The sequence below is a fragment of the Taudactylus pleione genome, unplaced genomic scaffold (genome assembly GCF_031769625.1).
Source record: "Taudactylus pleione unplaced genomic scaffold, aTauple2 ptg000703l, whole genome shotgun sequence".
Taxonomy (NCBI): Eukaryota; Metazoa; Chordata; class Amphibia; order Anura; family Myobatrachidae; genus Taudactylus; species Taudactylus pleione.
Genome location: NW_028285105.1, coordinates 2,932,541 through 2,958,555, shown reverse-complemented (window position 1 = coordinate 2,958,555; position 26,015 = coordinate 2,932,541). Strand labels below are relative to the sequence as shown.

The following is a 26,015-nucleotide window of genomic DNA, read 5'->3' as shown; positions in this document are numbered from 1 at the left end:
AGCAAGTTTTTAACCAGGATGTACATTGCTGCATTTATCTTTCCCTCTATCCTGACTAGTCTCCCAGTTCCTGCCGTTGAAAAACATCCCCACAGCATGATGCTGCCACCACCATACTTCACTGTAAGGATGGTATAGGCCTGGTGATGAGCGGTGCCTGGTTTCCTCCAAACATAACGCTTGGCATTCACTCCAAATAATGCCAGGTATGACTGACAGACCATTTTGTTTCTCATGGTCTGAGAGTCCTTCAGGTGCATTTTGGCAAACTCCAGGCAAGCTGCCATGTGCTTTTTACTAAGGAGTGGCTTCCGTCTGGCCACTCAACCATACAGGCCTGATTGGTGGATTGCTGCAGAGATGGTTGTCCTTCTGGAAGGTTCTCTTCTCTCCACAGAGGAATGATGTAGCTCTGACAGAGTCACCATCGGGTTCTTGGTCACCTCCTTGACTAGGGCTCTTCTCCCCTGATCGCTCAGTTTAGACGGCCGACCAACTGCAGTAAGAGTACTGGTGGGTCCGAACTTCTTCCATTTACGGATGATGGAGGCCACTGTGCTCATTGGGACCTTCAAAGCAGCAGATATTTTTCTGTACCCTTCCAAAGATTTGTGCCTCGAGACAATCCTGTCTCGGAGGTCTACAGACGATTCCTTGGACTTCATGCTTGGTTTGTGCTCTGACATGCACTGTCAAGTGTGGGACCTTATATAGACAGGTGTATGCCTTTCAAAATCATGTTTAATCAACTGAATTTACGGCAGGTAGACTCCAATTAAGCTGTAGGAACATCTCAAGGATGATCAGTGGAAACAGGATGCACCTGAGTTCAATTTTGAGCTTCATGGCAAAGGTTGTGAATACATATGTACATGTGATTTCTTAAGTTTTTTTTTAATTTAATTTGCAAAAATCTCAAAAAGACTTTTTACACGTTGTGATTATGGGGTGTAGAATTTTGAGGACAAAAATGTATTTATTCCATTTTGGAATATGGCTGTAACATAACAAAATGTGGAAAAAATGAAGCACTGTGAATACTTTCCGGATGCACTGTAAATATATATATATATAGCAAAAGTTTTAGGCAGGTGTGGAAAAAATGCTGCAAAATAAGATTGCTTACAAAAATAGAAGTGTTAATAGTTTATTTTTATCTATTAACAAATTGCAAAGTGAATGAACGGAAGAGAAATCTAAATCAATATTGGTCTGACCACCCTTTGCCTTCAAACCTGCATAAATTCTTCAATTCTTCTAGGTACACATGCACACAGTTTTTGAAGGAACTCGGCAAGGAGTTTGTTTCAAACATCTTGAAGACTAACCACAGATGTTCTGTGGATGTAGGCTTGCTCAAATCCTTCTGTCTCTTCATGTAATCCCAGACAGACTCGATGATGTTGAGATCAGGCTCTGTGGGACCATATAATCACTTCCAGGACTCTTTGTTCTTCTTTACGCTGAAGATAATTCTTAATGACTTTGGCTGTATGTTTGGGGTTGTTGTCCTGCAGACGCCTCCCTGATGGTATTGCATGATGGATAAGTACGTGCCTGTATTTCTCAGCATTGAGTATACCATTAATCCTGACCAAATCTCCAACTCCCCAACTCCATTGGCATATGACATAATGTCCTGGGACAAAATGTATTTTCCATATTTTAAAGGCCCTTTTGTGTCTTCATTTCTAAATACTAATATATATATATATATATATATATATATATATATATATATCTCCAAAGTAAGGCCACACTCACATCTTCATTAGATTCATCAGCCACTGGGGTGTCTTCCCAAATCCACTCAAGTTGATGCGAATGTAGGAAAGTTCAACAAATGGGGCACTCACCAGTTTCTTCTTGCACATAAAAAGCTGCTATTAATTACTCACATTTTTGCAAAAGTAGTACAGTGCTCAAACGTTTTTCATCAGGAGGCACAAAGCAGCATGCAGATAAAACCAAACACCTACAGTAATTGCAAATACGCGCTATAGCGCATATTTTACCCGCAAATGAGGACCAGGGACTCACTTTTGCATAATGGATGGGTCCCTTGGGTCGCGCTTGGCTGCGGCCAATCCCCAGGCTCCTGATTACATGATTGATGGCCCGGCTGCAGGAGGTGGAGCAAGCTCTTTGGCGCCTTTTCTTGATGCAGCGGTCCCCGGCACCTGGTGTGAAGACTGCCCTTGTACCTGTCCTGGCCCCCGCGTGAGTCCCGCCCCCGGCATGAGGACAGCCCTAGCCCCTTCGTGAGCCCCGGCATAAGGACAGCCACGGCCACCGGCATGAGGACAGCCCTTGCATCAAGGCTGTTGTGGCCCTTGGCCCCTGCGTGAAGACTGCCATGGCACCCAGCCCCCAGCATTAAGAAGGCACCCTGTATTCAGAAGGCAGACCAGGCAAGACACTGCACGGAGGATAGACAGGTAAGTGTAAAGTGGGTAGGGGTTACATAGGTGCGGTGGGGGTTTGTTAGGTGTGATGGTCTAGGGGTGCTGCAGAGAATAACACTCTGTATGTGGCTGGCAGGCAGGGGAGGGGGGGGGGTTCCTGAAGATAGTCCACAGGACTGTCATTTTACTGTTATTCATCAGCACCATCTCCTTGCCCCCCATTACTATCTCAACATCTATGTACACTTAACCCCCCTTGCTACGTTAACTGCCACATGCCTTTACCCCCTTCCTCCCAACTGCTCCCTGCTTCAATCCCCAGCTCTACCCCAACTGCTGCCTGCGTTTAACCCCCTCTATCCCAACTGTTACCTGTCTCCCAGCACTCTCATCTGCCATCTGCACTTAGGCCCTGATTCAGAGCCGGACGCTCTGACAGAGCGCTCGCTCTGAATCAGGGCCATCCCTCTTAATTTTTAGAGCGGCCTCCTGGCCGCTCATATAGCTGTGGGTGACCACCCACAGCTATAGTGAGCGGCCAGGAAGATGGTTGCGATGTTCAAGACCATTGGGCTTGTGACGAGACCCTTGTGGTAGGGTCTCGTGCAGCAAGCCCTGGAGTGCTTTCGGCTCTATCAGAGCCGAGAGCACTCCCACTGACATCACTTGTGATGTCAGTGGGGCCGGCCCCAGACGGTAGGTGTTCCCATGGGAACGCCTCCGTCTGGGCAGCCACGCCCCCGGCACGCCCACCATCGACAGCACGCCACCCCTTTGTAGCGAGACCGTGAGCGACGGCTTGCCCGTCGCTATCCGGGTCTCGCGCATGCGCACGACAGAGCCGCCTCCGTCGTGCGCATGCGCACTGGGCCAACATCGACCCGTTTGCGAGCGCTCAGCGCTCTCGAGTGGGTCTGAATCAGGCCCTTAGTCCCCTCTACCCCAACTGCAACTGCCCCCAGCACTACCCAAGCTGCCACCTGACCCTAGCACTGTTCCAACTGCTGCCTGCCCTCACCCACTTCTCTGCCCCCATGTCAATGTAATTATAGGCATTATCTGTACTGTAATATGAGTTTGACTTTGTTGTATGTGTAGGGCATGTGGTCTGATGCTTTATGGCGAGCTCAAAAGCATAATATGTGATGGGACCAAGAATCAGTGGAGTAGGACCCCAATTTTTTTAAGTTAGGGGATCCACAATTTTTTTCACTGAGCGGGATCACTGTAATATACTGTATATATAAATATATATATTATTATTATTAAATTTTATTTCTAAAGGCGCCACAAGTGGTCCACAGCGCCGTACATACAGTAAAGGGTACACAGAACATTACATTACAATACAGAAACCAAAATATAAACAGAACACAAGTAACAATTAGCAACACAATTCTCCAGACACAGCTCTGAAGGTGAAGGCTGTCATAGAAGTGCTAGAGAAGAAGGCTGTGAGACAGTTGGGAGGTGGACCCTGCTCTTAGGAGCTTACAATGTAGGGGAGAGGGGAAACGGACAGATGACATGAGGCATGAGTGTGTAGAGGGGGACCTGAGTGCAGGAAGTAGGCAAGGTAGAGATGGCTGAGGCAGGAGGGACAGAGACCTGGTAACATGGTTATGTGATGGAAGGGTATGCTTTGATGAACAGGTGGGTTTTCAGTGCACGTTTGAAGCTCTGCAAGGTCGGGGAGAGCCTGATCGAGCAAGGGAGCTCATTCCAGTGGAGGGGGGCTGCACAGGCAAAATCTTGGATACGCGCATGAGATGAAGTAACCAGGGTGGAGGAGAGGTAACAGTATTTGGCAGGCCGAGGTGAGCGGGAGGGAGTATGTAAGGAGATGAGGTTGGAGATGTAGGGAGCAGTGGAGTTAGAAAGGGCCTTGTATGTGACGGTGAGGAGTTTGAAGAGGATTATGTAGGGGAATTAGATCCAGTGCAGGTTTTGGCAGAGGAAGCTAAGTCTAGCTGCAGCACTGAGAACAGACTGGAGGGGGGCAAGATGGCAATGTGGGAGGCCAGTAAGGAGAAGGTTGCAGTAGTCAAGCCGAGAAATGATTAGTGAATGAATAATCAGTTTGGTAGCATTCTGGGAGAGGAAAGGCCTAATGCCTTATAATATAATATGCATATACACATAATTGTTTTTCTATAGCTCCACCCCCAGTAGCTCCACCCAGTTCCGGAACCTATTTTTCCAGGAAAATAGCCCTGTAAATTCCACAGAGATATGTAAAGTCCATTATAAAGAAAGAAAGATAATAGGCAATAATGCAAAACACAGAAGAAGACAAAAAAACACTTGTTGGGGACACCACCAAGAGGCCTAGTCTAGCCTATAGCAAATCTGAGAGTTACTGGCTTTCATGGGAGAGATTGTTTATGATAGCTACTGTAAAGTCAGAGTACCATTGTTGAATACGTTTCATATGAAATCACACTTATTGTGCCAGAAGATATAGCCTGATGAATCCAAAATTGTTATTTTTGGCCTGTGCACTGTATTTGGCACAAGCCTAACACTGTACATCATCCCAATCTATCTCAACTCAAGCATAATGGTGGGAACAAAATGCTATGGTGTTAAATTCCTGTTTCAGGAACATGTCTAAAAAGATGGAATAAGTAAATCCAGCTGCAGTCTAGAAGAGATCTGTGGCTCGTTATACCAGTAATATTATTTCAGCAGGACAGTAGAGAAATATATAACTTGGAAAGGCTTAATAGCAATAATATATTAAAAAAAAAAAAACCCATACACACAAAATAAAAATCAATGCTGTGGCCCAGATCTCAGTCCCACAGAGAATCTACCGTTCGCTAACAGACTACATTCATCCTGATTGAATTCAAATGCTAATGCAAAGAATTAGTGATAACTGCAATGTCTAGAGATGTGCAAAACTTGGTGACGACTTGCTCAAATAGACTTTGTGCAGTGTTCAGTCTGTTGCTGAATGCAGATCAGAGGCTAGATGTTGAATGGTTTTAATTTTTCAATGTGTATGTGGCCACTGAGCACAAACCTAGCATTAAATGTAACGCAGTTACACCATATTTGATATTTTTGTGTACAGGAAGTGGTAAACAAATAATTGTGATCCAATGTATTCCAATTTAGAAAGATCAGATTACTGTTGATGAAGAATAATAGTAAGTATGTTATTTATATAGCACTTTTCTCCTAATAGGACACAAAGTACTTTACATTTGCATTCAAACACAAAATACAAAATAAGCTTAACATCAAAGAGAAATATTAGCGAATGGACATGCATGAGTAAACAGGGAAGTCTTGAGTCTGTTTTTGAAGGATTGAGTGGAGGCCCCTCGAACTGTGTGAGGAAGCGAGTTCCCTGGAATCGGAGCCTCAAATTTAAATGCTTGACTCTATGATGAATTCAGGAAGATTCTAGGTACTGCTAATAGTCCTTCATCTACAGATCACAGTAAGGAATTAGAAGTTGCTTCAGGTACCTTGGGCCCTGGTTATGTAGGGCATTGAAAGTCAGTAAGCCAATCTTCAAACAGATTCTCAATCTTACAGGCAGCTAGTGAATAGAGTAAAGAATGGGTGTTATGTGGCTAGGATGGGACTTGTTGGTTAATAGCCGGCAGCTGCATATTGTATCAGCTGCAAGTGGTGACATTTCTTTTGCAGGGAGACCCAGGTAGAGGGCATGGCAGTAGTCTAAGCATGATGATACAAATGCATGTATAACTTTAAGAAGATCTTCTGAGGAATTAAGTGCTTGATTCTAGTTATGTTCCTTAGATGAAAGACTGAGGAATTGATTATGGCTGATAACTGATGTATAAGTGTCAAGCTGCTATACAGGACAATACCAAGATTCCGTACATGTTCCATATTTTGTAATTCTGAACCCCCAATCGTAAGTCCAGTTGGTTTGCTATGCTGTAGTCTTGTATTTTGATGGTGAGCTCCTATCATAAGGACCTCTGTATTATCAAGATTCAGTCAAAGCCAACTGGCACTCATGCACTTTTGAAGCTCAGCTAGATAGCCAGTTAAGTTTGTTATTGGGTCCTCAGTACCCAGAGCAAAGGACAAGTGTATCATCTGCATAGTAGTGGTAGACCAGGCGATGATGTCTGATTATTTCACCCAGTGGTATCATGTATACTGCAAAAGCTTGGGAGATAGTATAGAACCCTGTGGAACACCACATGACAGTGGCACTGGTGACGATGAGTGTACTCCAGAAGAAACTCTCTGTGACCTTTGATTTGAACCAGCCATGGACTGTGCCATCCAGTCTATATAAATTTTTCAGGCGCTCAATCAGAATCCCATGGTCCACGGTGTCAAATGCTGCAGAGAGATCCAGAAGAATTATGACTGAACAGTCACCTCTGTCTCTTGCCATCAGAAGATCATAAGCACACATACCAGGGCTGTTTCCATGCTATGCCTGTTGTATACTATACCAGCCTTATTCACAAACAGAAAGTGGTAAGACTGCCGATACAAAACAATACAGTATGTGTTTGAAGCATCTGGTATGGAATTAGATTGCTGAAAGCTTTAAAATTAAAACATAGAGCAAAAATCAGAGTAGTTTAAGCTTAGTTCCCACTCTTACGTTACCCCCAAGTAGGTGTATTTGCCTTATATTAGATCAGTCTCCCTCCAATCCATGCAGATATCCTTAAAATGTCTCATAAGGATTTTTACAGTTCTGTGTTTAGTACAAACACAACTACTTATGTTTAATTCACTTAATTTTGCTATGTCCAAAATCACAATTACCAGAATAAATTACTTTTATAATATATGTCAAGTTTTAAAAACCTATTTAATTTGTCTAAATCAGGACACACTAAAAGAGCAATTGAACTAGAAGTAATGATCACTAAGTTCCTTCGGAAACTAACGCAACCTCGCGGATGCCGATATCAGGAATTTTCCCTTGCACCCTATACAGGGCGGATATAAGGCATCTCCAAAATATGGTTTTATGCAGAGGTGCATCTAACCCCACTAAGGTCATACAGTAAAGCTGACGTTTTATAGATCTACATTCTGTGAGTGGGACCTGTTTCTTTAATTATGTATGGGTAGGCCAACAGGTCAGACAATATTTAAAAATATTTTACTAAATACACAATAAAAAAACAAGTTTCCTCCCATGGATTCATAACATGTTCTATATGTTTCTACAGTATCCATATTATTAACTGGACTTCTCACGATTATTTGTGGTAATGAAAACAACTGCCAGAAAACTGGGGCAGTAAATATTTGATGTCATTGTCCTACCTGAAAACGGCAAGGCTGAGAGACCACAAGACAAGGGGCTTCCTTAGCTCAAACTTTTCCCGTTGCTTCATTAAGTGTCGACCACCAAATATGAAGGCGGCGTATAGTGCTGAAAATAGAAAGGATTTCTTCCTGGAAGAGAAAACAAATTAATTGTATTTTATTTACCTAAGCTTTAGTAAATGAACAAGCTACAAAAACAGAAAAAATTATATTGAACACGTCACTACATAAATATAGCTACGAAGACAGTTTCAAAAACTTTTCATTTGGTATAGAATACATTTTCCACCTATATTTTACTGTAAGCACAATAAAACTTGTCAATTTCTACATTATATCCAGTGAAACGAAACATACTGTCACTTATCTTTTAGTTAAAATATACAAACCTCATACCGCAATTGTTGTGATATTTTAGAATGTAAAATGGCCAGAGCGTATCAGAAAGTCAAACATGTGTGAACCCTCAAAGTCAGGTCACACGTGTGCAGATACATACAGAACTGGCTGTTGTGCTGTCAGTCAGTATCACGGGGTGGATCAGAAAATTATCAGCTGTCCTGGTGAAATATTTTAGTAAATTACGGGGTTAAAAACTCTTTGCTAGCTCTGTATATTTATAAAAATTTCTGTCATTCACACAGCAACACTCCATAGTTGCAAAAAAAAGCCATTTTTAACTGATCCTTTATTTTGCAGGGAACATGGTAAGGCAGGAGCATAATTCTCAGTACACAAATTGCAGATTACAATAGGTATATCAGTACATTTTTGCGGCACCTGATCAATCAATAGGCTGATCAGACTCTAGCCTAAGGTGTTGGAATATGTAGGGCATCAGTGGTACCTCCTCCTCTTCTACCCTACTGGGGCACAACCTGAGTATTCCAGCACAAGTTTGAGATGCTCCCACTTCCTGCACCTTCCAGCATTGTGCCGCTGCCAGTGTAGGCAAGCAAGGAGGAAGCAACTGGACTACAAATAAGCTTTATATCGCTTAGGATGGAGCTCTAATGCTAGGAAAGTGTCACAGATGTTTGAGGACTTGGACCCGGAGTGGAGTCAGGGAGCGGATTTAAGAACAGACTTCTGATATTGGAAGGATGCTGGCTTGAGAGGAGTACTGCTCATGAGTGGCCTATTTGGCAGAGAGTGACTCAGATGGTAGTGTACCCAGGAAGGCACATGGGTACCGACAATAGGTAACTGGATAGCCGGGGGGGGGACGACACTGACGTCTTGGGCCTTAGCAGGGGTCCCAACAGGAAGCGAAAGTCAGGAATAACGTTGCACTAGCATAGAAAGGACTGCAGGTCAGCCCTTAAATACCCGGAGGAAGTGCATGATGGTTGCTAGGACTCCTGAGATGCTCTGCCTGGATTGGTTGGAATGTGTCACATGATGAAATCCAAGATGGCAGCGCCCATGTCGCAGTGCAGCGATGTCAAACCTGACCCACACTCACCACAAGCACTCAGGACAGTGTGCCTCCAGAACCCCCTGCAGCGCAGATCTCCTAGTGCCCGCATCTGCGCCAGTGGGACCCCGCCATAGCGTCCGGACAGGTAAGGTCCACTGGCCCCAAGCACACAAACCCCTGGTTGTGACAGAAAGAGTTTGGTAATACTTACAGAGTTGTGCTGTGTTGGTACCTAAAGAGGGCGTTTTAAAGAGAACCCAAAACTGCAGCGGGTGGGGGTGGCATTGTATTTTCATCACACTTGAATACAAGGTAATCTAATTAAAAGTAAAATATATTTGAATATCACTGCTTGGTAGTGAGCACAATGCTGAAAGGTGCTGGATTTATTCCTATCTATGTGTATTTAGACACACACCTTTGCACCAGCCGTTGCCTGAAGATGGCCCAGGAATGAAGTGGTGTGTGTCACAGACAGACCATCTGCCACAAAAATAATTACTACTGTTCTCAGAACCAATCATTGCAGAAGGAAGTACAGTGGGACATCAATTCCCTATAGGCTGGCAGTATTGCGTTTAGCAATAGACGAGATAATGGGAGGGAGAATATGTATAGTAGTATACACTATAATTCTTTTATATTAATACTTGATATATACCTGTCCTGCATGAATGTTTTTATAATGATATCTGTGGCATTTTATTTGCTCGTGGCTTTTACCTGTGTTTGCCAAATGACATTCAGCTAAAGGCCATATAATCAGGATCACCCCCACTCTTCACAAATGGCTGAATGCCAATTCTATTCTTGTTACAAGCGGTTATCTAAATAAGACTATTATATGTTTTTACTATTATTAGTTATGGCTACAAATGAATTTTCTATGTACATACATAGAAAAGAACTAGCGCCCAAGTCTACGTTTCTTGCAGTTAACCTTAAAAGACTTTTGAGAATGTACTGTACGGTACCTCACATGGGAATAAGTGGAGGAACCGGTATGACTGGACCACCCCACCTTTAATTTACACTTTAATAAGGTTTAAGAATACATCATATCAGTTTTCCATACTGTCTGATGCTTGTCTAAATATGAAGGAGAAAATAAATCATTTTCAGCCACTTCCTAACCCTCTGCGACTCCAAGTTATTGCTTTAAGTTAGAGATGAGCAAAATGCTGCAGAAAATATTCACCCTATTCTGAAGGGATGTAGTCAGGAAGCCGGCGGTCTAAATGCCGACCGCTGACTCCCCGACTGTGAAAGCTCGCAGGGGACTAAAGATAGGCACTAACGCAGGGTTAGGGTTAGGGGGGGGGAGAGGAGTAGAGATAGCCTACTTACCTCCCCTGTCAGGATTTTTATCTGCCGGCCTTCGGGATTTCTACTGCGCTGCCAGCTAGAGAGGAGGGGGCCTCCTCCTCTCTTAATACACCCCTGACTTCATGTATGAGTAATATATACAAAATGTACAGTAGACTATAGTCCATCTGTTGTTTCACATTACGGCAAGGATGGGTATAATGATCAGCATGAGATAAGAAAACCTAAGGTAAAAGGGGTATGCAGTCGGGAAGCTGGTGGACCTAATCCTGACAGCCGGCTTAGGTTAGGGTTAGGCTAGGGGAAGGGGGGGTTAGGCACCCCCGGGGGGGTACTTAGGGTTAGGCACCCCCCCGGGAGGTTAGGTTAGGCTAGGGGAAGGGGGGGGTTAGGGTTAGGCACCCCCGGGGGGGATTTAGGGTTAGGAACCCCCCCGGGGGACTTAGGTGTAGGCGGCGGGGAAGGGGGGGTTAGGTTTAGGCACTTAGAGGGGGGATTAGGGTTAGGCACTTGGGGGGAAGGTTAGGGTTAGGCACCCTAAAGGAGAGTTAGGGTTAGGGAGGGGGAATAGGTTAGTGAATACTTACCTGGGGACGATCAGGATTTTCATCCTGTTCGGGCTGCCGCTGTCGGGATTTGAACCGCCAGCCAGGGGTCCGCCGGTAAATCATACAGATTCCGGTAAAAGGTAGGGAAGCAGGATTAGGGAGGGATAAGACTTGGGCAGTATGTAAAACCAAAAACTAGTTTTGTATATATAGACATCGTAAGGATAACATGAACAAGGAGGATTTCAGAAGTGATATGTCCAGCTGGAAGCAAGTAAACATGACCCACATGTTAAGATGTAAATTTTAAGCCTCTTTACTAAATATATGCAGTGTCAGTTTCTTGGCAGTCCTCTGTATGCAGCCGATTAGGCACTTGGCAATAATACTGAGCTAAGTGAGGTGCCAATAGTGCTGCTTGTCAAAATGATAACAGCTGTACTCTTGGTTCATTAATAAAAGTGCAACTGGAGATATGAAGACAGACAACATAGATTATTCAAGGCTAAAACATCACAGCAGGTCAGAAGTCAAAAGATAGACACAGTTATACTAATAGTTGATAGCCAAAACAAAATATAGTCTGCTTTTACAGAATTAATTTGTTAAAACCTATAACTGTCTATCTGCTCATCTGATACAAGTCATTTCTACTTCTGTGTTTCCCAGTTCCTTTAGAAGCTTTCATGTCTAACTGTAGGATTGTTTTAATAACAAATATGGCATTAATAAATGCCGCTATGCCTACAATAAGTGGCGGTATGTATCACATTCAAAATGCGATGCTTGATAATACATCCCGCCCTGGTTCCGGACCACATATACAGCCATCTAGCAACTTGTTACAGCAAAGATGCCGGTTGGGCACCTCTGTTTTTCACACAGTGAGGGGTTTCCCCCTCTTCCTTACCTTAAATGCTTATAGTTAGAGGAACAGGACCTACAGAAGCATACAGTGTTTGACCTTCTCTACATGTCAATGATTGCATAAAGGTCTGGGTTCCAATCAACATTTTCATCACAGTGATGCACACAGTGGTACCAGCATTTGTGATTTAGGAGACACTAATAGCTCTAAAGCTTTATGCCAGATTTGCGTACCCCCACGGTCACATGCGATATCGTGTGATTAGCCGTGTTATACATATTGATAAAGGACGGAACAATGATCGTTCCGTCGTTCATTAAATCTTTTTAAGTGTTTACCGGCAATCATGCGATGTCCAGGGTGAAGGCAAATCGCTCCTGAACATTGGCACGATTGCTAGTCGTTCATGTGTGTACCCACCCTGGGAAAAGGTACATACTTCAATATTTTTTATGGGCAAGGACATAATAGGAACATAATTCCAATAAATGTTTCATGCTGCTATGAAAATCTGAATAAACTTTAAGATCAAACATGTTTTCGGCATACATTTAGATTGCCGAGCTGCCGGGCCAAAAGCAGGAAAGGCTATATGATGCAGAAATAACCCAGGGACACCTGTCGGTTGGCAGTGCCTAAATATGCTTGTTGTGCATCCTGTGGACACAAAGCTGAATGAATATATGAAATCTTGATATTTCCAATCTTCTACACTTCACCTAAAATAAAATTTCAGTTGCCAATTTAATTACTGTTGTTCTTGTAGCAGAAAAATAAAAGCAAATTAAATACATTTGGAAGGTATTTTGTAAACTTAATTATGAGGCTATTTAATCAAGACATAATTACATACTCTTCCAGAATGCCAGAATGCCTGTATATTGAGGAGCTCTGCCAGACCCCTGAGAGAGTAGACCAACCTCCCGCATCCACCCACTTTTTGTGGCTGGAGGACACAATTCGGAGTGAATAGTGTCATTGTGTTTCCGCCCTCTGCTGCACAATGTTTTGAGTTGTGCCATGTACAGCGGGTGGCAGGGACGTGATGGTTCAGTCCACATCAGCCTATGCTCACATACATCACCCAGCTGAGCCTCCCCCTCCAGCATCTCCTAGGGGGCCTGAGAAAAAAAGTCAGCGAAAATGATATAACATGATGCAAAAATGTTTTGTACCTATTACCATGGCTGGCGCCACCATTAGGCAGAGTTAGGCAGCTACCTAGGGGCGACGGCAGCTGGAGGGCGCCGCTGAGTCTACCAGGAATAAAATAACACTGGCCGGCAGCGACCGCGGGTCCTAACTGCAGCCGCCGTCAGCTCCACTGTAACCCTGCCCATGTCTGCTGGGCTGGCGGTCTATCTAGCGCTGGCAACAATAGCACAGCAGCACTGCTGGTCACATGACTGACGTGTGCAGCTGCTGTGATGCCATCAGCACAGCGCAGGCTCTCTCTCCTCTCCTCCCCTTCCATACACAAGCGGAGCGAGCTGTGCTGTTTCCCCCTCCCCTGTGTGAGTCAGACTGGCTGCTGAAATTCAGAGGAGGTCTGAGGATGCCTTCATGCATGGATTCCTGCTGTCAGGAGCAGTAAATCAGGTACAAGTAATTAGCATTGCAGGCACATGGGGTGGAAATCCAGGGAAGGTCGGGTGCGGAGAGGGCTATGTAAGGGGAAAACATGGTATATACAGTATATATATATATAGGTTTTTTATTAAATGTTTTTGGTGCCTCTCCTGCAATCATATGACTTGTTACCACAACCAAACAAGGAAAACAAGAGGAAAATAAGAGGAGCTCTTTCTAAATTGCTCACTATGGACCACTATTATTACTATTATTATTTTAAATACTTTATTGATTATTCTTTTAAACACATAATTGATTTCCCCTAAATTAGGATCCTGATAAGTAAGCAAAACAATGGAAAATAGTCACTGACCGGTGTTCAGCATATCATTATCTGCATATTTTAAAATATTTTATTTATTACTTTTATTATATGTATGGGGTAGGGATAAAATTATAATCGGGAAGCACCCATAAAAAGTGGTAAATAAGATGTTCTAAAATATACTTTTATATCCTGAACAGGTTGCAGTTCACTTATTCCTTTTCTTTTGCACATTCTTTATCTATAATCATTTGTGCACTTTACTTACCAGCATCGCAATTTAGGGTAAATTAACTAATTATGTGTTTTAAGGGACATTCAATAAAGTATGAATATTTAAATTTATATTAGTGGTTCATACTGATCTAACTAGATAGAACTCTTCTTGTTTCTTTGGTTGGGGCAATACGGTATGTAAGTAAAATCTGCGGGGTAAACATGGTGAGCAGGAGGGCATGTGAAATGTTGGCGGGCAGATGTACATGTGATGGATGAGCTAGTGTGCTCAGTGGCATGTCAGAGACAAGTTGGGCAGAGGGGTATGTGAGATAAAAGCAGGTAGGTAGCACATGGCATGTGATGAAAGTAGTGAAAGTGGTCTTGAACGAAAGTACGGGTAGTAAGCTGAAGCACTGCCTAGGGTGCCAAGGAACCTTGCACTGGTCCTGCCTATTAAATATACTAAGACAAAAAATTCAGTTAATGGAATAAAAAATCCTTTCAACACCATTACATAGACTTACATTATATTCTTTTCTCTAATATAAAAGAAAAATGATTATTTTTACCGTAACCTGTTGCGGTTGAGCTGAAGATTAGACGGTTTAGAAGCTTGAATATGTTAGTGGTTAAAATTTCCCGGGTACTTACTTATTTAGTAATGTGATAATGGCGTGGCTCAGTCAGCTGTGTTGAAACACCGTCACTCTTAGAAAGCAGTGGATCAAAACCATTTTCCAGAAACAGAAAGGCCAACTGCCAAGAGACAAAACCACTGGCGGATAATCAATCTCTCCCCATTAACAGGCTGATCTGACAGCAGAGTAAATTAAAGAACCACAGACCTGGAATTAGCAGAAACAAAGATAACCTCTCTTATCCGAGCAGCTAGAAAGCTAGTTTCTTTCTGTTGCAGGCGTTCTTCTAATATAAGAGATTGACATATACACCTAATAGGGCCTGATTGAGAGACGTACACTAATTTTGCAGCAGCTGTGTCTTTGTATGCAGCAGTTGCGCGAAAATATGCAAAATATGCAGGAGGCATCTTAATTAAAAAGACACCAACTGCCGACTTCTCTGATCCGATGCTGCGTCCGAAGAAGCAGCATCGGATCTACTGCGTGAACATCGGACATCTGAGTAATACTCAGGTCACTCAGGATGTCCGGCAAAATTATGCATGCCCACAAAACGGGGCAGACACACCCACGTTTTCTGGAACGCTCTCCTTCGCAGCCCCCTAATGCCAGCAGCATGTCAATCATGTTACAGCTTTTGGGGCACTGCAAACAATGAGCTGAACTGCACATTCGCAATGCGGTTCCTGCTCATTAACAACAAAGACGTACATAAATATCGGATTCCCAAATCTCTGAATCAGGCTCAAAGGGACAAATATAATAGGGTGAGAGTTTAGAAAATGTGAGAGTTTTCTCACACTTTTTAAACTCAGCCAATGTAATAGTCAGAGAACAAAGCAACAGAGCAAACTCGCATGTTTTGCAGACTCAAAAAACTCTCACGATGTAAAATCTCATCCAGATGTTTTCCCATTTTGAAGATAAAACTCAACCAATGTTTGAGATTACTGCTAAACTCTAACATTTTCTAAACTCTCACCCTATTACATTTGGCCCATAGTGTGCAAGACATAGTTTAAATTTACTATTAATACATTTGATCATAATTGCAGAACTAACACACTGTAAAATAGGAGTCAGCTATAGTGTAACGGTGGCAAATCCATACTTGCTGTCTTACTGGCTGCACCCTCTGGGAGAAGGTAGCCAGGCTGGCTCAGCGGGAGGAGGGGGATGTCATCGCAAAGTGGGTGGGCCGTTGATCGTAATTGTTGCGATTACCGGCATTGTGAAGCTGGGCGGGGCTAAGATGACGCGATTCAGCGCAAATCCCATCATCTGCCCCCTGGATCACCTCCTTGGCTCAATAAGTGGGCTGCAGCGAGGGGCTCTGGGAGACTTGCTTAATCTTCTGGACAGCTGGCAGTGCCACTTGATTTACTATATAAGTACAGTAAATATGGTGTGGAAAAAAAGTCCTTGTGATTATTACCCGTGCGTTTCAATTTTAAATATAGATAATTACTCTAAAGGTGCATAGACACGGTCAGATCTGTAAGATGAATGATGAACGATTTTTACCAACGATTGAAAAATTTCAGACTATTAAAATGAATGAAATCGTCAAAATCTGACTGCAAACACAGATGATGTCAGATATCGTTATCTGAAACGCGGGAACGCACATCGTTCATCATTGCAGGCCCACATGTCAGATTTTCTTTCAGATATGAATGATTGAACGATTTTTAAAATCGTTATCGTTCAGATCTGACACAAAATCTGACCGTGTGTATGTACCATAACTGGTGTTAGCTGATTTGCCACTAACTGATTCAAAATTAGTAATCCAAGTGTAAAGCTTCTACTAAGCCCCAGAAAGTGGATCCTCATTAAAATGCAGACTCTTGCTGGAATCTTGCTGCACTTGCTGGAATCTATGGGGTAGCATATGTTAAGTTAACCCATGTTTACTGCAAGGGGAAAATGCTGATTAGTTGAATAGTTCTGGGGCATACATGCCTACTTTTAAAGGCTCCTCTTCAGGAGAAGCCGGAGATGAGACGCAGCAGACCACTTTAGGGGACGGGCCGAGCTCTTACGTCAAAATGCTGCGAATCGCGCGTTTGGGAGGGGGAGGAGCAAAAATTATTCCATTCGCATCATTTTAGCCTCGCTCTCTGCCTACGGACTGGCAATTTCCGGGTATTATCTCACCATACTGCCCACTTCACTGCGAAGTGGGCAGTATGCGGGAGATACAGCCACTCTTCCAGCACCTTCTGGTAGAGTAGCCAAGTATGCTCTGGGCATGAAACCCGGAGCTATTCCCCGTGCAGCAAACCCCCTAATTGATTCCCCCCTTCTCGGGTGGGGTAAAAATTGTGATGGGAGTGATGGGGCAAACAAGAGACTACTCGCCCCAGAGTCCCTAGCTCCATGTTTTTCACTGGCTTCCAGGTGTAGCTGTCACTTTTTGTATGTATTATTAATATTATTATCTATTTACATAGTGGCACCAATTACTGTATGCAATACACTGTACTGAGAATAGTTGGAATTCACGTCAGTCCCTGGCCAAATGTTTCAGAAACATTTCAAATATTTTTCTTATTTGTTCCCTTTTTTGTGCTTGGTAAGAGGCGTGCAATGGGCCACATGTTACCCTCAGTACACAAAGATGGATATTTTCTTTTTGGAATTTGGGATGAATGGAGAAAATTGGTCATAGGATAAGGAATTTATAGCTGCCACCTAATGATAAGTCTTCTTTACGGAGCTGTCCATTCTTCCAACTCTACTTCTCTTGGAGCAGAATATACAACTGTATGTAAGCTTATATTCTGACTTTCTCCTTTTCTTTTATTTGTATTGTTTATATATGTCATCTTATCACTAATTGTTTTTTATTATCTGTAAGCATTGTTCTTTTTTTGTATATTTAGGAGAGGTTTACTGCTTAGCCCTTTAAATACCAGTGTGTGAAGCATTAATCTTTTAGCTATCAGAATAAAGTGTGCTAGTGTGTAATTAAGTCAAAGGCTTCCTACTGGCCTTACACATGGATGGTGGAAGTGAGTGACTGTGTAGCCTATGGTAGGTGAGTGCAAGATTGAGTGCTGGATACCTGAGTAAACTTTCCAGTCACAAGTGCGCAAAGTGCGATTTGAGACAGGTAGTCTAGTCAGGAGCAATTTCCTGACAAGAGAACAGTGATATATTGTGGATGATAGGTTGTCTAATTGGGGAATCGGCGAGCCTGGTTCCCTGACATAAACCCATTTAATTTATTGAAGGAAAAACAGACAAAAAACGATCCAAATGACTGACTTTAGAACAATGGCTCACTATTGGGGGTAAATTTACGAAAGTGAGAGTTTTTAGAAGTGAGTTTTAAAAGTGATGTTGCCAATAGCAACCAATCAGATTCTAGCTATTATCTTCTAGAAGGTGCTAGTTAAATGTTAAGCAGAATCTGTTGGTTGCTATGGGCAACATCACTTTTAAAGCTCACTTCTAAAAACTCTCACTTTAGTAAATTTACCCCTAGGTGTTTTTTTCAGTGTCAAAATTACAAACCCTGTATTTACTATACGCCGCAAAGCCAATGGCAAACCTGCCCAAATAATAGACCTGCCTGTGGCGGACAAGTTTATGTGAAGCACTGCACAGATCACTATGATCTGTACAGGCTTACAGGGGTATTCAATATGGGAGCGAAAACTATATCTATACTAATATTGCACCTATGACGTCATTATCGCAGGTTTTAGTTTTACACCGTATTCAATTTCAAAGACTTTTCGCAGGTTCGAAAAGTCTTTGATAAAAAACGGGGATAACTTTTCACCAGTGAATAGGTGTCGAAAAAAAGTGCAGAATTGGGGTTTAGGGCTGCAGGCATAAAAAAATAGCCTGCACCCCTGGGAATGACATTTAAAAAAGAACTGTGTCAAAAAAAGTTTAAAAAAAAAATAGGGACACCCCAAAAAATTAATTAAAAAATTGGGGTGAAAAAAAAAATTGGAAAAAATTGTTTAACAATAGGGAAATAGGTTCAGGGCTATTCTGCAAGTATGCGGCAGGTGTTTTCTAGAATTGATTTATAGCGGCAGGTGCACAATTGCAGAATTTTTAAAAACTTACTTTAGGGCCATCAAAATATGCTAGTACCCATTTTCATGTACCCCAAATTTGATGGGACCACTTAAAAAAATGAAAAAAATAACCTAAGTGCTCTTCTGCATCACTTCTTCAATGTCGGGAAAAAAGCACCTGCCGCAGCTGTTTAAATCCCCGACTTTCATTTGCAGGCTAAAACGGGGGGACCCATAGTGATCCCCCATGTTTTTACAACTTTAGGGGGGTCCTACAATTTTTTTAAGGAAAATTTTGTAACTTTACACAAATCCCACTTCGCAGGCTCCCGTTTTAGTTAGTTTCATATTGAATATGGGGATAATATATGAAACTAACGAAAAGGGGACCTGGCGAAGTGGGATTTGCGTAAAGTTACGAAATTTTCCTTAAAAAAATTGTAGGACCCCCCTAAAGTTGTAAAAACATGGGGGATCACTATGGGTACCCCCGTTTTAGCCTGTAAATGAAAATGAATACACACTAGCAGGGGCGTCTTAAGAGAGGAGGGGGCCCGTGTGCATTCCCCGTCCAGGGCCCCCTCCTCTCTCACCGTCGTCCGGCAGCCAACTGAAGCGGCTGGCCAGCCACCGCAGCATCAGTAGACTCTGGGCAATAGAGTGTGCCCAGAGTCTACTGCGCAAGCGCAAATCGCCAGGGGCATGGCGCGGCCACCATTTTCCCGCCAATATCCTCACTGCGCACGCGCAAAACGCCGGAAACGGTGGCCATTTTCCGGCATTTTGAGCAACGCTGAGACACCCGACGCGGGACCTCGGAGAGGTAAGTTTTAGATAATATAAGTGCAGGGTGTGCAGTGTGGGCACCCCTGGACCAGGGGGCCCGTGTGCAACGAGCATCCATTATAGATAAGCCCCTGCACACTAGGCAGGTTAGAGCTAGGTAGCACGATAATACACATTGTGCACTGAACATATATTTTTAAAATATGCATTCAAGGTCTACATTAGTTTCAAAGGTTTAGCACTGGGTTTACTATACAATTGGCTCTCAAACTGAGGGCCTGATTCAGAGCCGGACGCTCTGACAAGAGTGCTCGCTCTGAATCAGGGCCCTCCTACCTAAAATTGGAGCGGCCTTCTGGCCGCTCGCATAGCTGTGAGTGACCACCCACAGCTTATGCGAGCGGCCAAAAAGATGGTCGCGATGGTCAAAACCATCGCGACCATCGGGCTTGCGACGAGACCCTGTGGTAAGGTCTCGCTGCCGCAAGCCCAGGAGTGCTTTCGGCTCTATCAGAGCCAAGAGCACTCCCACTGACATCACTAGTGATGTCAGTGGGGCCGGACCCAGACGGTAAGCGTTCCCATGGGAACGCCTCCGTCTGGGCAGCAACGCCCCCGGCACACCCACCAAAGGGGGCATGCTGTCACTCACCATCGACAGCACGCGCCCTTTGGTGCGAGACCCATAGCGACGGCTGGCCGTCGCTATGCGGGTCTCGCGCATGCGCACGACGGAGCTCCCTCCATCGTGCGCATGCGCACTAGGGCACCATCAACCCGCTTGTGAGTGCTCAGCGCTCGCGAGCGGGTCTGAATCAGGCCCTCAGTCCTCAGGACCCCACACAGTGCACGTTTTCCAGGTCACCCAGTACTGACACATTTTAAAAGATACACAGGTGGTGATAATTATATCACTTGAGATTCTGTGAGGAGACCTGGAAAACATTCACTGTTTGGGGTCCCGAGGACCGAGTTTGAGAAACTGATGGCCAAATTGCTGTAGGATCTGCTGCGGAATAGGGGGTTGAAATCTGACAGGTATCTACCACTGCATAGTAAATCATTTTTTTTAATGGTTTTCAATCTGACAGCAATCCCATCCTTTAGTAAATTTACCACCTGAATACTCATGTAAAGTATGAACATGAGTTCACTGGTATTTTCTGCACAACTAGTACAAGCTACATATTTGGAAACAAGTTTTCAACAGCAAAGCTATGAGACTGCTTTTTCTTTAATGTTAAATTCAAAATAATGCAACACTGACTTCTAATGCTATAAGAGAAATAAAAAGTTATTACATTTTGTGCTGGTTTCTTATCAAATGCTGCATTATTCATGGGTTTCTTATCTTATACTTTAATGCTATATGCTCCTAGGTATCCATAATATCTTAGCTCAGATCTCCGGCTGCAGTCAGCTCCTTGAATCAATGTCCTGATGAATGACTCCCTTCCCATGCTCCATCTACCTGTACTGCATTTTTCATATATAATCTCATCAGTCGAAGACACATCTTCCTGCTATATTTAAACTTATCAGGAAAACGGGTCTTGCATACAATGTCCAAAAATGTCTATAAAGTTACCTGAACATTTCAGCTTCTATCTCCAAAACAAATGGTCGTTATGATTCTTTCTGGTTCTAAATTATTAAAAAAAAAAAATATTTAAAAAATATTTCGGAAAAAATTTACTATGAAAGGGCAATTTTTCTCTGCGTGTCTTTTTCCGTTACATTAAAAAGACTTTTAAAAGGTCATTTCACTTGGCAATTTCAAACATAAAAGGATGAATTAAGTTGTTATTTAGACGGATATTCATTTTGTAATAGAAAAAAATATATAAAATATAGTCTATTTTAACAGTATGATAGAAAGGTGCTTTAGTGGTGATGGGACAAGATATTTTGTTACAGTGCACCATTCATTGCATTAAAGGCTGTATATGTAATGGAAGGGCAATATGAACATTAAAGGTGCCTACACACTGGGCGATATTACTGAGCGATTGCACGATTACGACATAGTAATCGTGCAATCGCTCAGTAATCGTGCACAAATCGTGCACTTTTATGTCAGAAACGACCAGAGATGTGCGCTCCCGCTGGTCGTTTCCGACATTGTCCATCGCCTGAACATGCAGCACAATCTGCCGATAACAACAGATTGGCATGTTCAGGAATGATGGACAGTGCCTGCACTGTACGATTGATCGTTTACTGCAGACACTACAGGGGATCAGGAACGATGGTACGATTACGATGTCGTAATCGTACTTTCTTTCCTGATCGCCCAATGTGTACGCACCTTAAGACAGATCACAAACATCTAAGAACATTTATGTTCACCGAACTTGTTGAAACCAGACACAGATAATTCATACATTGCATAACTGTAACAAAGGGACAAAATTTTACATTTTATTTTGTTAGGTCATTATGAATGGGGTCCTGAAAGGCACAAGTGGTGTTTTCACATCTGTTTTTTTTTTTTTTTACCCCTGATTACTAAATGGAATGAAGAGGGCCTATCAAATTGGATTAAGTGTCTAATAAATAGGTAAACAAGTGGTGAGGCGGAGTGTTGATTTAATAAAGGATTTTCTTTTACAGTGTGTGTCCTGTCTTTACTATGTTTTAATATTTTTCTACAGATAGCCTACTAGTGCCAGCGGGCAGTTGATGCCCGGGCATACTGGCACTTTTGGTTGTCCAAGTGCCATCATGCCCTGGCAACCTTGCTGGGTTCAGTAGCTCACCTGGAAAAAAAACAGTATTATTTAAGCTATCATTTATACATTACCTCCCAACACAAAGCCTATGTGGTATGTACACATTTGTTTGTGCGGGTCTCACTCCCATTTGGAGACCAACCCTGATGCAAAATGGCCTAGGACTAGTGGAACCATTACATAAAAAAGACTTTTAAAAGGTCATTTAACTTGGCAATTTCAAAAATAAAAGGATGAATTAAGTTGTTATTTGGACACACTTAAAATTGACCTAGAAGAACGAATATTCATTACATATTATAAAATAATAATACAAAAATAATCTATACATAGTATAATATAAAGTCCCTGGCAGACGTCTTTATTTTGTATCAAGAACCACTTGACGGCTTGTGATGCAATTTTCACTATTCTATAGAGCATTTGTCAAGGAAGGTTTAGGTGTATGAAACATTAATGTATGACAAAAGGGAGCCGAGCAGTGACGAGTTTAGTGAAGCAAGTCAATTAAAGAACAGGCGTCCGAGCGTTTCTGGGCTTACGCTGCCTAAACCGTTAATGATATATCACAATGATGGACTTTATTTTATACCATGTCGAGATTGATACATATTATTCAATTTCTCCAGAAAAATTGATGTAAGCCATTTACTGATACAACATTTCAGTTTCTCCCTTTTTTACCGTTCCTATGTCATTTATGTGAAAAACGATTCTTTAGTTTCAAACAATTCCAATTCCTGGTAAGAGTTTGCTTTGGTATGACAACCATGACAATAAATTGAGCACAGGGACAGACACTAATACCCCTTTTACACCAAAATCCCGGGTCCGACCCTGGAATGTGAACACTGGTCAATCCCGGGTCGAACTCAGCTTCAGACCCCGTTTACACTGCAATTCGACCCGGGTTATTCCCGGGTTTGCCCCGTTTACACTGAACCCGGGTAATCCCTGCTTTTCTCTATAGAAGTCATTAAAAATGGTCTGTTTTAAGGTCTGACAAAGATGGTCACAAAAGGCAACAAAAGAGAGGGGTGGGGACTGCTTACAGCATTGCTACAGGTTGCTGTTCTGGCTGTGGCAGGCTGTGTATCAGCCTGCGTTTGTGGCTGCTGGTCAGGCTGCAGTTCTGGCTATGGCAGGCTGTGTGCCTGCCTGCTTTTGTGGCTGCTGGTCAGGCTGCTGTGGTGCAGAAGGTTAGGCAGGCAAGCGATGGCTTCATGTGCGTCTCTCTGACAAATTACATCATCTGCCAGTTCCCCAGAAGCTCCAATCAGCATCTTTCGGAGCTAGCCGGGTCAAATAAGCAGGGTAGCACCCGCTTACACTGCCTCATGACCCGGGAACAACCCGTTTTCAACCCTGCTCTCAACCCGAACAAGATTGTCCGGTAAATCGACCCAGGTTATTTTTTTGGGAGCCGTTCACACAGAGCCTCAACCCGGATCGACCTGGCAATAACCCGGGTTATTTGTTTGGTGTAAAAGGGGTATTAAAGTGGAGACTGTGTTTCTCATAAACAACTTTATGAGGCCATTTTGCGTGTCACGTCAAAACTTAATCTTTTCATATTGACATCAGGGAAGGCAATCTTATAAGACTATTGCCGTAAATTAAAAATGATTCCCGTGCGTGCACCATTCATTGCATTAAAGGCATCTGTATACGTAATGGACAGAAAACAGCATACCTCCCAACTGTCCTGCTTTTCTGCCGTTCCTGTGAGGCCACACCCACTTTTTGGGGACGAATCTCATTCTCATTCTGACAATGTTGGGAGGTATGCAACATGACTATTAAGCCAGATCACAAACATCACAAATATCTATGAACAATTGTATTCATAGAACTTTTTGAAACCAGACACAGTAGATAATTCATACATCACACAACTGTAACAAAGGGCCAACATTTTACAATTTGATTTCATTAAGTCATTAGTGATCTGGTCCCGAAATGGACAAGTAGTGTTATCACATGTGTTTATTTTGACCAGTACCCTTGATTTCCTACATGGAATATAGTGGACCTATCTAATTGGATTAAGTGGCTAATAAATGGGTAAAGAGGGGTAAGGGAGTGTTTATTTAATAAAGGATTTTTTTCTACGGTGTGTCCTGTCGTTATTTTAATATTTTTCTACAAATGGCCTACAGGTGCTAGCAAGCCTTGGATGTACAGGCATGCTGGCACTTATTTTTCTCCAAGTGCCATCATGCCCTGGCAACCTTGCTGAGTTCAGTAGTTTACATTATTTAATACACATTTTACACAACACACAAAAGAATATGTATCACTATTCTAAGAAGATACTGTATACATTACCCATGATTTTGAAGTATCAGTGTGGAGCATATCTATTTTTATGGCTACTCTCCTTTAACTAGAATTTAAGTGGAAATCTCATAGAATAACTTGGCATTCAGTGTTACAATACATAAATTATATTAAATATTCAACTTCTCATATCATACATGGGGGAAATAAAATTAGGGTTGTTAACGGGTGTGAAAAAGGGAGGTAGCCTTGGCATTTATCGCCTGATGCTATTCAGTTAGCCTCCCTTTTCCACCTGAGTGCAGTTAACGCCACTTAAGTCATATAGTCTGTGATAAGTTCGCGGAGCTATGGGTTTACTGGGTCCTTTACACCCGTTAATTGCACAGTTATTGGAGATCTCTTTTCAGGCACCTGTTCAGTTAAATGAATTCCCCCCTTAGACATCTATGTATACAGAGATAAATTAGCAAGCAGATTAGTCCACACCGCCCCCATCGTTTTATTATTCATTTCTTACAGTTTTCCATAGTAGTTTCATTCCGTTTACAAGTTATTTTAAGTTAATGAAAATGCCTTTACAAAAGACAAACATGACATCAGATAGATATATTATATTATTATCTTTTAATCTTAATGCATTAGAAACTTTCCACAGCACCATAGAAAGATCACACATAATGATACAGTGTAAATTGACAGATCTACAAACAACATAAAACAATAAAATAACAAACTAGTTAGAATGAGGGTACAGGGCAACTCGCTATCGTTTTTTTATATTATCTTTTATTTAAGGATTCACATACACAATACAGTGAAACATAGGGGTCAATCTAATTAGCCGCAATGATCTTGTAGATTTGAGTCATCAAGGCAACAACGGATGGGGCTGCATGCAAAATTGTGCGAATTCGGGCTCAGTGCGGGCTGCGAGATGCGGTGCCGTTGACAGTGTTTTAATGCCGTGCCAAAGGCAACTCTCACTCTTCGCTGACAATTAGATTGACCTTATATCCATGACAGAAAATAAGAAGCTATAGTGACCATGCTCACTGAGGACCCAAAATATTCAAATACAACAAAACACAGTACAAAACAGACAAATATACAAAGGAAGAGGGAGGGAAATAGAAAAGGGAAGGATGGGAGGTGGGGGTGTCAGGTCTAAATCAGACTAAATACTTTTTAACCATAAAACATGTCAAAGGAAGGTCAGTAAGGTCTTGTATTTGGCAGGCTCTTTAAACCTCCAACAAGTAAAACCAGGTGGAGGGAATTGTAGAGAGGTAGCCTGTTGCTGACAGTGAGATCTCATCCATGACTGTGTACATGACTAATCTAATTAACCAGTCTTTAATTGATGGAGCAGTAGTTGATCTTCAATCAACTGGTATCACCACCTTTGCGGCATTGTTCATGTGTCACAAAAGCGACTTCTATTTGGAAATAAGCATTGTAATTATATTCATGATCCAAAATTCAGGGTTATCAGGAACACTGGGCCTGATTCAGAGACAAACGGTAATGCAATCGCATCTGCTCTCTCTCATGATTCTCAGTTGCT

General features: G+C 42.5%; 1 protein-coding gene across 1 annotated transcript in view; it reads right to left on the bottom strand.

The window, feature by feature from the left end:
• The window catches only part of ELOVL6 (ELOVL fatty acid elongase 6), a 105,926-nt gene that overhangs the window by 17,903 nt on the left and 62,008 nt on the right, over window positions 1–26,015 (bottom strand). Inside the window, exon 2 of the mRNA XM_088456400.1 lies at window positions 7,689–7,820. Coding sequence (XP_088312526.1) covers window positions 7,689–7,820 — 132 coding nt within the window. The remainder of the gene's footprint in view (window positions 1–7,688; window positions 7,821–26,015) is intronic.